Source organism: Rhinatrema bivittatum, chromosome 2, assembly GCF_901001135.1.
Source record: "Rhinatrema bivittatum chromosome 2, aRhiBiv1.1, whole genome shotgun sequence".
NCBI lineage: Eukaryota > Metazoa > Chordata > Amphibia > Gymnophiona > Rhinatrematidae > Rhinatrema > Rhinatrema bivittatum.
In genome coordinates, this window is record NC_042616.1 from 429,955,829 (window position 1) to 429,970,269 (window position 14,441).

The 14,441-nt window shown below is 44.3% G+C and overlaps 1 protein-coding gene across 2 annotated transcripts in view; it reads left to right on the plus strand.

Annotated features, from left to right (window-relative positions):
• The first annotated feature begins 236 nt into the window (after window positions 1-236).
• The window catches only part of LOC115084904 (pyrimidine-specific ribonucleoside hydrolase RihA-like), a 139,432-nt gene continuing 125,227 nt past the window's right edge, over window positions 237-14,441 (plus strand). Inside the window, exons 1-2 of one of the 2 annotated variants that reach the window (XM_029590310.1) lie at window positions 237-375; window positions 3,006-3,199. In XM_029590310.1, coding sequence (XP_029446170.1) covers window positions 3,008-3,199 — 192 coding nt within the window. In that variant the 5' untranslated portion in view covers window positions 237-375; window positions 3,006-3,007. Of the gene's footprint in view, window positions 376-1,646; window positions 1,792-3,005; window positions 3,200-14,441 lie in introns of those variants that run through there. The other variant, XM_029590309.1, reaches the window with a different exon arrangement.

Below are 14,441 nucleotides of genomic sequence, written 5' to 3' on the forward strand. Positions count from 1 at the left end.
AATGAAATGGGAGATTTCATTACAATCTCCCTTTCATTTCAAAGGAATGCATACCCTTAGCGCCACCTGATATTTCATCTTTTATTGTACGTCAAAGTTCAAGCAAGCTGTAGGTGATATCTTTTCCGCTGGACTGACAATAAGTTCTTCTTGCAGAATCCAGACACTTTTTCTGTTTGCATAAGAGAGTGTTGTGCTGCTGCACTTGATGGGCTGCAGAGAGAGAGAGGAGGGAGAGGACTTGCACTCTGCGAAAGTGGGTGTGGATTTTCTGCTCGGATGACACTGGCTTCAGGAGATAACCCCGCAAGCTTCATTCTTTCTGCAGTGCACTTCTAAACTTCATCTGATCTCAGATCTCTGGACTAAAACAAGGTATGGGATTTTAGGGCATTCTTCTTCTCTTCTCTTCCCTTTGTTTTTGATTTTACTTTGGACCTTGGAGGCTGAGAAAAAAAGGTAGATTTGAAAATAGATTAATATAAAAAAGAACATGTTTGCAAAATGTTTCAAATTATATAGCTATTATTTATTCAACATTAACTTATTATAGTATGACATGTCTTTTTGGCATCTGATGAACCTTGCTCAAATCATCGTAAGTCTAATAGATGTATAGATTTCTAGTGCTTTTCGAGGCACACAGATAGTTTGCAAGATGAGTGTATCCTTCAGTTTCCAAGGTAGGATTCTGAATAACAAGATCTTCCCTGTCAAAGAGGAGGCCCTAGATCCCTGAGAAGCAAATAGACAGCAGCAGCTATCAGTTTAATTGCCGATTATAAAAAAAAAAAAAAGTCCTGATTGTGATTTCTGGAAATATGAAATAGTTTCCAGAGTTTTGGGTATTGAATGATGATTTGTCTAAGTAACCATCCTGCGTGCTTCTGAAATTTTGTTTTCCTGGCCACCAGGTGACAATTTCACACAATTGTTTAATTTTCAAAATGTTAAAGTGAGAAACTGTTTTGTACATCTATATCTATATCTATCTATCTATCTATATATATATGCACATGAAAGTATGTGACTGCATGTGTAAGACCTCATGTGCATGTTTTTCACTCACATTAATTACTTATGTTCAGGATCATTTTGTAAAGCAATGTTGATATGTTCATGGTTATACATAACCCTCTGTGGGCTCTGTGCATGTAAAATTACATGAGTAACTTTGTTTCACATGTATTTTTATGTGCACTGGGGAGAAGCATTCCGGGGATCAAAGTTGAGACTTATGGGCATAAATTCACTTTGAAAATTCGGGACACATTTTGCACATAAAAGACACATACAGATCTTATCCGAATGCACACATTTATAATCTTACCTTCTGAGTTTATTCTATGCACTACATTTTCTGGTTCTGTGATTAGCAGTTTACTAATCTGTAACTTAGAAATAGAGCGATACACTCTAATGAACAATCAAAGGTCTTCTTGCACCATTCAGTCAGTGCTCAGGAGCATCCTGCCAAGTCTATTGTTTATGGTCTAATGGGAAACTGTTCCTGGTTACATTTTGTGCATGCTAATTTGTAAAGATGTCCTTTTCCCTTTTCTTAGTTATAGTGAAGCAGGTTTCACACACAAATCTGCGTGGCTTATGCATTCATTATATCCAGGGCTCCAGCTGTCACACTGCTGGGAATATAGCAGCGTTTCCGCTGTAAATATAGCACCTTTCCAAGGACCCAACAGTACCTACTATACGTGTCAAGCTTGCAAAAGACTTATTGGTTTCCTGTGCAGGGGCCATATAGTGCCCATGTGGGGACTATGCACCAAACAAGTAAGCATCCCTGATAGAATAACAATAAAAAAAAAAAGTGTCCAATCATTTGAATTCAATTAACTATAACCAGTTTAAGTTATTATGGGAATGTAACTTGAACATTGTTTCCTGTTCTTACAAACAGATGAAGGAAACCAGTGTACAAAATATGTCACTGCTAGCTGTCTTGTTTTGCTGGTCAGTGTGTACAGTGCTCCAAGTTGCAACTTGTTTCCTAGGCAATATAATGCAGCTCACACCAAGTACAGCTAGCCTATGAGCCAGACTGTGCATTGGAGAAAATGGACAAACATGCCAGTTTAGGTCAGCATAATGTGTTTTTTTTGGAGCTTCTGACCCAGTAGCATTTGCCGTCTCCTTATTGCTCAGTTAGCAAATGTTACTTAGTTTCTGCAGATGTACGGCACATTACCATGCCAATCCCTTTAAGTGTGGATCTGGGCTGCCGGTTTGTGCTTACTGTTTCTTTTGAATGGTTAGTTTTAAATCTTTTGTTTTTCCAATAATTAATAATGCTGACATGGCAGTATCTAGATAAGTTTCCCCCCTCACTATAAATTATTGCAGGTGACACTTTTTGTTTGGCTGTTCCACTGATTTGGACAGCCTGCTGCATGGAACTACAGTAAACAGTATGAAGTCTTAGTTAAATGTACATGAAAAACATTTTTTTCCAGTGGATACCCTTTTTCAATATAAAGAAAAAAAAATAACCATAGAAAAATAAGTAACCTGGGTGCTGTAGTATAAACCATCCTGTTCTCCCCCCTCCCCAAAACATGGAAGCAATGCATGTACGTCAAGTCTACAGGATAAAGCAGGCACACCCACAGTGATAAAAATGTAACTTATCCATTTATCCAACGTGTCAGTCTTTACTGACTCTTCAGGACAACATTTGTTTGTGATCCTCTGAAGAGTCAACAAAAGGCTAAAATGCTGGATAATCGGTATGTCAAACCATTCGTCTATTTTTTTTCTGTAACTGGTGTGCCTGGTTAGACTTGTTTCCATAAAACTACAGACATCAAGAACAGGTTTTTAAGACCAGTTTCAGTCTCATAATAATTTCACTATTTTTGCATCCACCTTCACAGAAAGAGGGAGAGAGAGAGAGAGCCAAGCAGAAAGGACGGGAGGAGAGTAAGAGAGAGGTCGTCCGCTCTTAAATTCTTCGGAGACATTTGTAATTCTTTCCATTTTTTTGTCAGAAATGGCCGCCCTGGAGACGAAACAGCTTATAATTGATGTGGACTGTGGGACGGACGATGCTCAGGCAATTATGATGGCTCTGGCTGCCCCCAATGTTTCGGTCCTAGCGATCACGTGTGTTGGGGGAAACACACCCTTGGAAAACGTGTGCAAGAATGTGCTGCGTGTCCTCAATGTGTGCAACAGATTAGATGTAAGTACACGTGCTGGGTCTGAAGTCCTCTGGCTCTGAATCATATAGGGAAAGTGGAATATAAGGGAGAATCTGTTTTATTGTTCTCTCTGGAGGAGGAGGAAATACTGGGGTCCATTTCCAGCCACTAGTCGGCTGGCAAAGTTAGCTGGATAAACTTAATCTGGCTATTATGGCAGGGATATTCAACGGCGTAGGAACATTGCTGAATAACATACCCAGATATCTAAAAGTGAGCTGGATAAGTTTTCTCTCTCTCTGCGGCAGTCCTAAAGTTTATGTGACTAACTTAGCCGGATAACGCCGCTCCACCTGCAGCGCCCCGAACTGCCCCTGACATAGCCAGAATACATTTTCAGCTGGCTAAAAACGTATCCAGCTGCATCAGGAGCGATCAAATCGGCAGGATTTTTAAACTCCGGGGTTTGTCCGGCTAAGTCTGAACCTAGCTGGACAAACTTCTTCAAATATGGACCCGAATTATTTATTATTACAGTGCCTGATTATACAGTATTCTTAGGCCTGTACCATTTACTTATTTAATATTCTGCTATATAAACAAGTTGTGGCAGGTCTGCCCTCCAGTCCTCTCATCTACCACTTGGGGTCTCCAGTCACACCCTCAGGCATCCAGAGAATAAGGACAGGCTGAAAAAGTTATCAAGGGGACAATTCTCATTTTCCTTGCAGAGGTTGTAGGTCCATGGGAACTTTGAGATTGACTTCACAGGTGAGGATTTATGCAGGCCTCTGTCTTTCTTACAAAGCTAAGTATTTAGAAAAACAGAAGTGCAACACAAACAAAAACACCTATTCCACAGTTAAACTGTGCCCAGCTTTTCCAGCTTTCTAACCTTCCTGGAACTGGTTCCTCCAAATTCTATGAAAGCTTTTCTCCCACTGCACCTCCCATATTCTTCTCTCTCTGGCAGATTTCAGTTTGCTTTTTAAACCATTTCCTAAGATCCTAAAATCCAGATCAGATTTCTCATCTAGGTACAATGGCCTTTTGTAACCCAAGGCTGATAGATATCCCCTGGATAATTTTGTTGTTTCTCTAACTTCTACTACTTATAATTTCTATAGCATTGCTCAATGTACACCGTGTTGTACAAAAGCACATAAGAGACAGTTCCTTATCGTTAGAGCTTACAAATCTGCAGGTCAAAGGAGTCTTTGGGGATTTCATTTATAATGAAAATTGTTAGTCAAAAAGACTGTAAGCCAGGCAATCAAGATTAATATTTAAAAGCAGCCACTAAAAGGTGATTTTTTTTTTCAAATGGATTTGAATAAGACCAGAGAGGGAGCATGACGCACCAACTCTGAAGTCTATTTCTGTCATGCAGTGCATACAGGTGGAGAGCACAGAGCTGGGAGTTGGCAGTGGAGGAGACAGGAGTGACTTGCTTGATGAGTGGAGTTCATGAGAAGGGGTGTAGAGAAAGATAAGGGAGAAGCTGCAGAATGAAGGGTCTTGTAGGTGAATAAGAGGAGCTTGAACTGGTACACGGAAATGGATAGAGAGCCATATGAGCGCAGTGACTTTGGCAAAAAGTTAAGTCATGAGCTGAATTTTGGATTGATTGTGTTGGAAAGGGATTTCTCACTGGGAAACCTGTGAGGAGCAGGTTGCAGTAGTCTAAGCGGGAGGAAATGAAATCATGAATAAGTGCTCTATTAGTGTGTTCAGATAGGAAGAGTTAAAGTTATAGATGTTAACGATTGGAACATTTACTTCTGGGGAAAATCTTCACACAAAAATTTAAAATTCTGCACACAAAAACTTAAAATTCTGCAAAACAACACAATTTATTTATTTATTTATTTATTTAGAACTTTTCTATACCGAAGTTCATGAATATACATATCACATCGGTTTACATCGAACCAAGGTTAATATTACATCAAACAAGGGTTACATCGAACGAGGGTTACATCAAACAAGGGATAGGCATGAACACTGGTAGACGTGGTTAAAATCCATCACTGACCATTAGCAATTGAATAACTGTAGAACGAACAACAGCGGGTAACGAGAAGAAAACGTAAGCAGGTCGGTTAATTTAACAATATACATGAAGGTCTAAGAAACTAATTTAAAATGTAATACAGAAAAAAGTTATTACTTAAAGATGCAGAGTTTTAAATATTTTGAGCAGAATTTCCCTAGAAGTTCACTATAAAAGTGTCTATTCCACCCTCTCCCTGCTCCTCAGCCAGTCTCCTTTCACTTTCACTCCACCTGCCACTATCTCTTCCCTCCCCCTTTAGGCTCAATCCCTTCAACTCTATCTCTACTCCCAGAATTTGATCCTTTCTCAGTACTGCCCCTCACACTGGCTCCCTCTGTCTCTTTTTCTCTCTCTTTCACACACACACACACACACAAAGGCTTCCTCTCTCTAGTACACATACCCACACCCTCATACAGGCTCCCTCTCTCTTGCACACACACATCCCCCCATACAGGCTCTCTCTCATGCACACACACACACACACACTCTCATACAGAACCCCCCCTCTCTCTCTCTCACACACACACACACACACACACACAAACACAGATTCCCTCTCTTGCACACATCCCCACACAGGTTCCCTTTCTCTTTCACTCTTACACCCTCACCAGGCTTCCTATGTCTCTCTCTTATACACTTTCCTGCACACTGACTCCCTCCCACTCATCCCCCTACACATAGGCTCCCTCCCTCTCTCACACACATACACACACACACACATCCCTTCACACAGGCTCACTTTCTTACACATACATACCCTCTCACAGGCTCCCTCTCTCACAAACAAGCACTCTCACATACACACAATCCCTCTTTCACATATATATACATTCCTTCACAATCTTCTCACATAGGTTCCCTCTCTTTGGCACACACTCACACATTCTCTCTATCTCTCACCCTCCAGGCCTGCAGTCTTACACACACACACTCTCACTGGGGCCTGCTCCATATTCTCTGCAAGTGGAGGTCATCCTGCTCACCACATGCTGGAGCTTGCTCCTGATTCATCACGAGCGGAGACCGTCCTGCTTGCGGCACACTGGGGACTGCTCTTTCTTTACAGTGAGTAGGACAGCCTCTGCTGACGATGAAGGTGAAGCAGGCAACTGCAGAGGAGGGGAATTATGTGCACAGAATTCCCTCAGAACTAAACATTTTATGTTTCTCTTGCTGAACATAGAGACACTGGACCCCTAGTCCTTCAGTAAATCAATCACCAGAAGATGCCCCATATCACTTAAAAAAATGCTCAAAGGTATCCCTAACAGGAAGAAATAATGATTGTTTCTCAGTGGTGTAATTCTGTTTGTGGCACTGAACGAGCACCCAATTTTTCTGCAAAAAAATGCCAAAGACTATGCCACCCAAAAGCAAAGCTTTTTAAACTTGTTTTCTTTTATTTTGCTCATTTTTTAAATGTTGGTTTTTTTTTTTTTACTTCTTTTAGGGTTTTTCTTGCTACTTTCATTGCTTTTCCCTTTCTTTTGGCTTTTACATAGAAACATAGAAATGACAGCAGAAGAAGACCAAACGGCCCATCCAGTCTGCCCAGCAAGCTTCGCACTTTTTTTTTTTCTCATACTTATCTGTTACTCTTGGCTCTTAGTAACCTTTTGGTTCTATTTCCCTTCCACCCCCACCATTAATGTAGAGAGTAGTGATGGAGCTGCATCTAGTGAAATATCAAGCTTGATTAGTTAGGGGTAGTAACCGCCGCAATAAGCAAGCTACACCCATGCTTATTTGTTTACCCAGACTATGTAATTCAGCCCTTGTTGGTTGTTCTTCATTCCCCCTGCCATTGAAGCAGAGAGTTATGCTGATATGCCTGAAGTATCAGTCTCTCCCCTGCCATTGAAGCAGAGAGTTATGCTGATATGCCTGAAGTATCAGTCTCTCCCCTGCCGTTGAACCAGAGAGCTATGTTGGATGTGCGTGAAGTATCAGTTTTTCTCCCCTGCCGTTGAAGCAGAGAGCTATGCTGGATATGCATTCTACTTCTTTCTCATCCAGCTTCTCTTTCCTCCGTCCAGCTGCTCCCCTGCTCCTCTCTCCATACGCACAGTAATAGTAGCAGTGAACAGCCCCCAGCTGCAACTGGGCTGGCTGCCAACAGCAGCTGCATGTTTCCCTGAGCTCGGGAATTAGGAGCTGAGCCTTCCCCAGGTGACATCAGATTTGAATCTTATGCTGTGCTGGCTGGGGCTGGAGATTCTATGGAGGCAGGAGGACTCTGGCTGCCTGGGTCCTCACTCTATACAGATTGCCTTCCAGGAGAGGGAGGGGTGGATAAACGCTGGGCATGTGCTGCTCCATGCCTTGGCCTGACCCAAGGCTCTACCTTCTTTCACTCCCTCCTTTTCAATCATATGACCGAACTTGGAGTCTCCTAGTTTCAGGAGCTTGCACTTCAGGCAGGAAGCAGGACTGAGGCCTTGCTATTTGGCAGAGAGGTGGTGGGCCAGAGATCATGAGGCTTTCAGGTGAGGTAGAAGGACCAGATAAATGGCATTAATGGGCCAGGTTTGGCCTGTGGGCCATAGTTTGCCCACCCGTGTTCAATTTTAGCAGTATTTTGGATATGTGTAGACAAGGACAAGAGTGAAACAGAAGATGACCCCAAGTTCACAGGCATGAGGGGACTGGGAGACAGTGTTATCCACAGAAATAGAGAAAGGAGGAAGAGGGGAAATGGGTTTGTGGGAAAAGTTAAGGAGTTCTCTCTTAGCCCTAGATTTATCATTCTGCTATATTAATAGCAGAATGATGGCCCGCGAACAAAAAAAGGGTGGGGGTGATAGTGGTGCAGCTGGCCGCATTGCAGTGGTGCGGTTTTGCCCGCCACGGTGCGGTGCTGCCCCACACTATCACCCCATAGTGCCATGGGAGAAGGTGTAGTTATTTTCTGGGGTGCTGCCAGCGATAAACTGAAAAACATTATCGCCCACAGCGCTGATGGGACATAACTCCGCCCAAACCCCGCCCACATTCCTCCCCTTCCCTTCATTTGAATAGTATCGCCGCGATGTGGCCGGAATGATGTGTGGTAAGGTGTTAACGCATGTGATGAGGCCACGTCGCAGCTTGATGAATGACCCGGTTAGTCACGTTGGATTTAAACTGGCAGTGGGATATGGAAGCAGCAGTGTCACGCAAGCAGGCTGAGATTTAAGACTGGTTTCCTGATGAAATGTCTGGAATAGAGAGGTAATTGTGGGAGTCATCAGCATAAAGATGGTGTTGAAAGCCATGGGAGGAGATCAGAGCACCAAAGGAATTAGTATAGGGAAAGAGAAGAAAAAGGGGGTTCTAGGACAGAGAGCCCTGATGCACACTAATTAATAATGGGATGGTGGTAGAGGAGGATCCAGCAGAAGACACACTAAAAGTGCGATGGAAGAGATAAGAAGAGAACAAAGACAGAGGCCCTAAATCCAAGCGAGCACAGAGTATTAAGGTGTATTAAGGTGTAGGTGGTGAGTCAAAGTGGCGAAGGTGAACAGCTCAAGTAGTTTGGATGGAAGAGGGGAGATGGGACAAAGGTTAGCAGAGCAGGTAGGGCTCAGTGAGGGTTTCTGAGGAGTTGTGTAGTCACAGCGTGTCTGAAGGCAGCAGGAACAGCTGCAGTGGAAAATGATAGACTGAGGATATGGCAGATGGAAGGGATGACTGCAGGGGAAATCCAGCTGAAGAGCTGGGTAGGAATGGGGTCAGAGGAACAAGTAGCGGGTTTGGAGGAGGAAAGAAGATGGGCAGATTCCTCCATCGTGACTTCGTAAAAGGACGCGAGCGTGGCAAGGGCCAGAGGAAGGAGAATGGAATGGAGAGGGGGAGGGGAGGTACAGGTGACCTGTCACAATACAGATGTGTCGCTGTCATTTCTTCTAGCACACCAGGTATGTTCAGGGATTCAGTTTTACCCAAAACACAATTTGTTAGGATGACCAGGTTTAATGATAAAAGGAACACACTTCAGGCTTGTATCTTAACGTTTATAAAGAACTTGAATATAATCCATTTTGAAGTGTCTGAAAGACAGAATATAAATCAAGTAAATAAATAAGCATAGCTACAGAGAAAATGATGGCAGATAAGGGTACACTTGCTTGATTTAACTGCTATCTTTGGAGGTTTTATGCTGTAATTTATTGGTATATTTCTGGGGTCCATATTCAGTAGGCCGGTTAGTGGACAAGTTATCCAACTAAAGTTAACTAGATAGCTTTTCCCATGTATTCAGTGGGAGAAACGTCCCGCTGAATATTCCAGCCTAAAGTTAGCTGGCTACATTTAGCAGCATAATGAAAACCTAACTCATTATATTTGAATAGAGCCACTAGGTTTTTTGTTATCTGGCCTTATGTGGCCAGATAAAGTACTACTTAAGCAGATATCTTTAAAAGATATCCAGCTAAGCAGTGCTGGCTCTCATCAGCATCCCAATACCATCCTCTGGCAACAAATTCCAGAGTTTAATTGTGCGTTGAGTAAAAAAGAACTTCCTCCGATTAGTTTTAAATGTGCCACATGCTAACTTCATGGAGTGCCCCCTAGTCTTTCTACTATCCAAAAGAGTAAATAACCGATTCACATCTACCCGTTCGGACCTCTCATGATTTTAAACACCTCTATCATATCCCCCCTCGGCCGTCTCTTCTCCAAGCTGAAAAGTCCTAACCTCTTTAGTCTTTCCTCATAGGGGAACTGTTCCATCCCCTTTATCATTTTGGTAGTCCTTCTCTGTACCTTCTCCATTGCAACTATATCTTTTTTGAGATACGGCGACCAGAACTGTACACAGAATTCAAGGTGCGGTCTCACCATGGAGCGATACAGAGACATTATGACATTTTCCGTTTTATTCACCATTCCCTTTCTAATAATTCCCAACATTCTGTTTGCTTTTTTGACTGCCGCAGCACACTGAACCGACGATTTCAATGTGTTATCCACTATGACACCTAGATCTCTTTCTTGGGTTGTAGCACCTAATATGGAACCTAACATTGTGTAACTAATAGATAGCATGGGTTATTTTTCCCCAATATGCATCACCTTGCACTTATCCACATTAAATTTCATCTGCCATTTGGATGCCCAATTTTCCAGTCTCACAAGGTCTTCCTGCAATTCCTCCCCCAACAAAGCTAATACTAAAGCTGTGGCAGGCTGCACGCTTCTTCCCCCCAAACCTTTTAAACATATAAGATGTGTCGGTATTGACCCCTGGTCCCTGGTCCCGATTTTAACTTAAACATATGATCTGGCTACCTCCCCCCCTGCAAGGACGAATTGGGGCGCTTGCCCCCTATCACCCTAATGCATTTTTTAGCTGTGAGTGAAGGACTCTCTGCCTCGCTCCCAATGCCTCCAGTGCTTGAGAATGTGTGGGGGTGTGTGGAGTTGTGTGTGGGGGGTGTATGTGGGTGTGTGTGTGGATGTGTATGTGGGGTTGTGTGTAGGGGTGTATGTAGGGGTGTGTGGAGGTGTGTGTGTGGGGGTGTATGTGGGTGTGTGTATGTGCGTGTGTGTGGAGGTGTGTATGTGGGTGTGTATATGGGGCTGTGTGTGGAGGTGTGTGTGTGGGGGTGTATGTGGGTGTGTGTGGAGGTGTGTATGTGGGTGTGTATATGGGGGTGTGTGGAGGGGTATGTGTGGGGGGGTGTGTGGAAGTGTGTATGTGGGTGTGTATATGGGTGTGTGTGTGGAGGGTGTGTGTGGGGGTATATGTGGGGGTGTGTGGAGTGGTGTGTGGGAGGGGTGTATGTGGGGGTGTGTGGAGGTGTGTATGTGGGTGTGTGTGGGTGTGTGTGGGTGTGTATTTGGGGGTGTGTGGAGGTGTGTGTGGGGGTATATGTGGGGGTGTGTGGAGTGGTGTATGTGGGGGTGTGTGGGTGTGTATGTGGGTGTGTGTGGAAGTGTGTATGTGGGTGTGTATATGGGGGTGTGTGTGGGGGGTGTGTGTGGGGTATATGTGGGGGTGTGTGGAGTGGTGTATGTGGGGGTGTGTGTAGGTGTGTATGTGGGTGTGTGTGGAGGTGTGTATGTGGGTGTGTATATGGGCTGTGTGTGGAGGTGTGTGTGTGGGAGTATATGTGGGGTGTGTGTGTGTGTGGAGGTGTATGTGGGGGTGTGTGTGTAGGTGGTGTGTGGGGGTATATGTGGGGGTGTGTGGAGTGGGTGTGTGTGGGGGTGTGTGTGGAGGGTGTATGTGGGGGTGTATGTGGGTGTATGTGTGTGTGTGTGTGGAGGTGTATATGGGTGTGTGTGTGGAGTGGTATATGTGGGGGTATGTGTGGAGTGGTGTATGTGGGGTGTATGTGGGGGTGTGTGGTGGAGTGGTGTATGTGGGGGTGTGTGTGGAGTGGTATATGTGGGGGTGTGTATGGAGGGGTGTGTGTAGGGGTGTATGTGGGGGTGTGTGGGGTGTGTGTGTGGAGGTGTATGTGGGGGTGTGTATGGAGGGGTGTGTGTGGAGGTGTATGAGGGTGTGTGTGTGTGGGGGTGTTTGTGGAGTGGTGTAGGTGGGGGTGTGTGTGGAGTGGTGTATGTGGGGGTGTATGTGGGTGTATGTGGGGGTGTGTGTGGAGTGGTGTATGTGGGGGTGTGTGTGGAGTGGAATATGTGGGGGTGTGTATGGAGGGGTGTGTGTGGGGGTGTATGTGGGGGTGTGTGGGGTGTGTATGTATGTGTATGTGCGTATGTGTCTGGGTGTGAGTGGGAGGGTTTAGAAGAGTACAGCCTTCTAGGGACTTAGTATTAGCTTTGGTGGGGGAGAAAGGGGATTGGGCCACTGAAACTTTATTTTGTTTCCTGATGACAGCACTACTTAGCCGGATATCTTTTATGGATATCTGGTTAAGTAGCACTATATCCAGCTACACAAGGCTGCATAACTTTAGACATGCAGGTCTAAAGTTATCTGGCTAACCCAGCTGGATATTTCTGATATTTGGCTAGGTTAGCCGGATATCTCAGCCCCTCCCTGGAATGCCCCTGCAAAACCCCTTTTTTTATCTGGCTAAATTATAGCCGGATAAGTAGTTATCCGGCTATAATTTAGCTGGATAAGTGGCTGAATATGCTGGTTTTGCCATTTAGACGGATAACATGTGAGTTGTCTATCTAAATGGCTTTTGAACATTGATTTCATGATGTTATGCTTAATTATGAATGTTCTTATTGTACGCCTCCCAGGAATGTTGATAGAGCAGGACATAACCGTGTTAAATAAATAAATAAATACATAAATAACAAAGTGTACCTAGTCTACCCGTTTCTGATGCAAAACTGCAGAGTCCGTCCAGTCTCAGACTTTACCTTTACATTACTAGTATCTTGTGTATTTATCCCATGTTTTCTTGAATTCAGTTATTGTTTTGTTCTTTACTACATCCACCTGGGAAGCCATTCCAGGTATCCACCAAACTTTCTGTGAAGAAACATTTCCTTATGTTGCTCAAGAATCTACCCTCTTTGGGCCTCGTTTCATGACTTCTTGTTCTAGGAATTTCTTTTCACTGGGAAATGCTCGTCTGTTGTGCCTTATAATCAGGAAGCCCAATTTTCAATAGTCTGCTTAAGTCGCCAACTGCGCAAGTAAGAGGCCCCCACGGAGTTCTATGCCAGTATTTTATGAAACGTGTGTTGGGAGCCCCCACACAGTTTTATAAAATACCACATATTTCTGCCCCAAAAGCGTGTGCTTTTATTTGTAATACTGGACAACGCATACTTTCTCTACCCATTTTATAAATTATGCTCATATATTTTATGTGCAGAATAATTATAACAGAGGCAGGCATTTTGTAAAGAATTTTCTGCTTATGAAAATACTTGTGTGTGTACGTGGCAATCCCCAGTTCATCTGGACTCTCCATCACTTCACCCTGACCTCCCGCCCAAAAACCGTGGACAAAAGACAAATGTGATTTCACTTCCGTGACTTAATAAGCATATGGACAAGTTTGATTATGTATCTGTGTTAATACCTCTTACAAAACAGCAGCTTGCGTGCACACTTCTGAACTCTGCCCTGGAATGCCCCTAAGCTGTTCCTTTTCCTCCCTAACATTTACATACAACACTGCAAGTATGCATATATGCAATGTTTACAAAACAGCATACACTCACGTGCATACTACTTACATGCACATATGCTGATTTTACATGCAGAAACCTTCTTTAAAATTAACCCCTTAAACTATATGAATGCTTCTGTCATACCGGGGAGACCAGGGTTCAAGTCCCACTGTCGCTCCTTGTGACCTTGGGCAAGTCACTTTACCAATTACCATCAATTGCCTCAGGTACGCACTTAGATATTAAACCCTCTGGGGATAGGAAAATACCTACAGTGCCTGAATGTAATAAGCTTTGAAGTGCCGAAGAAGCAAGAAAAGTGTAATATAAAAATCTAAATAAATAAGCAAGCAAATAAATAAATATACTCCTTTACTTCTAGGGTGTATTGGTCGACAATTCTCATTTCGAAGGGTTTATAGTGTAGACTCTGCACCATTTTGGTATTTCGTCTCTGGATTGCCTGTAATCTGTCTTTATCCTTTTTGAGATACGGCCTTCAGATGGAAGTCTCACCAATGACCTGGAGAGAGGAATTATCACTTTTTTTTTTAGGCATTCTTTATAGTATATAGTATATAGGTTTTCGGGGGTTACGTGCGTAACGTACGCACGTAACCCCCGAAAACCTACCCCAAACCCCCCCTGCGCGTGCCGATCCTATTTTGCATAGGTTCTGCGGCGCGCAAGCCCCAGGTTGCATGTAAGTCCCGGGGCTTTCCTGGGGGGGCGTGTCGGGGGTGTGTCACGGCGGTGCGTTCCGGGGCATGGCCCGGGCGTGGTTCCGGTCTGGGGGCATTCCGGGGGCGTGGCCATGGCCTTCGGACTACACCCCGGACTGGAACCTGGTGCACCTGCAGTTGGCCGGCGCGCGCGAGTTACGCCTGCCTCGAGCAGGTGTAACTTTGGGAATAAAGGTAGGAGGGGTGTAGATAGGGCTGGGGGGGTGGGTCATGTAGGGGAAGGGAGGGAAGGTGGGGGGAAGCGGAAGGAAAGTTCCCTCCGAGGCTGCTCTAATTTTGGAGCGGCCTCGGAGGGAACGGGCAGTGCACGCAGGGCTCGGTGCGCGCAAGGTGCACAAATGTGCACCCCCTTGCGCGCGCCGACCCCGGATTTTATAAGATACGCATGGCTAT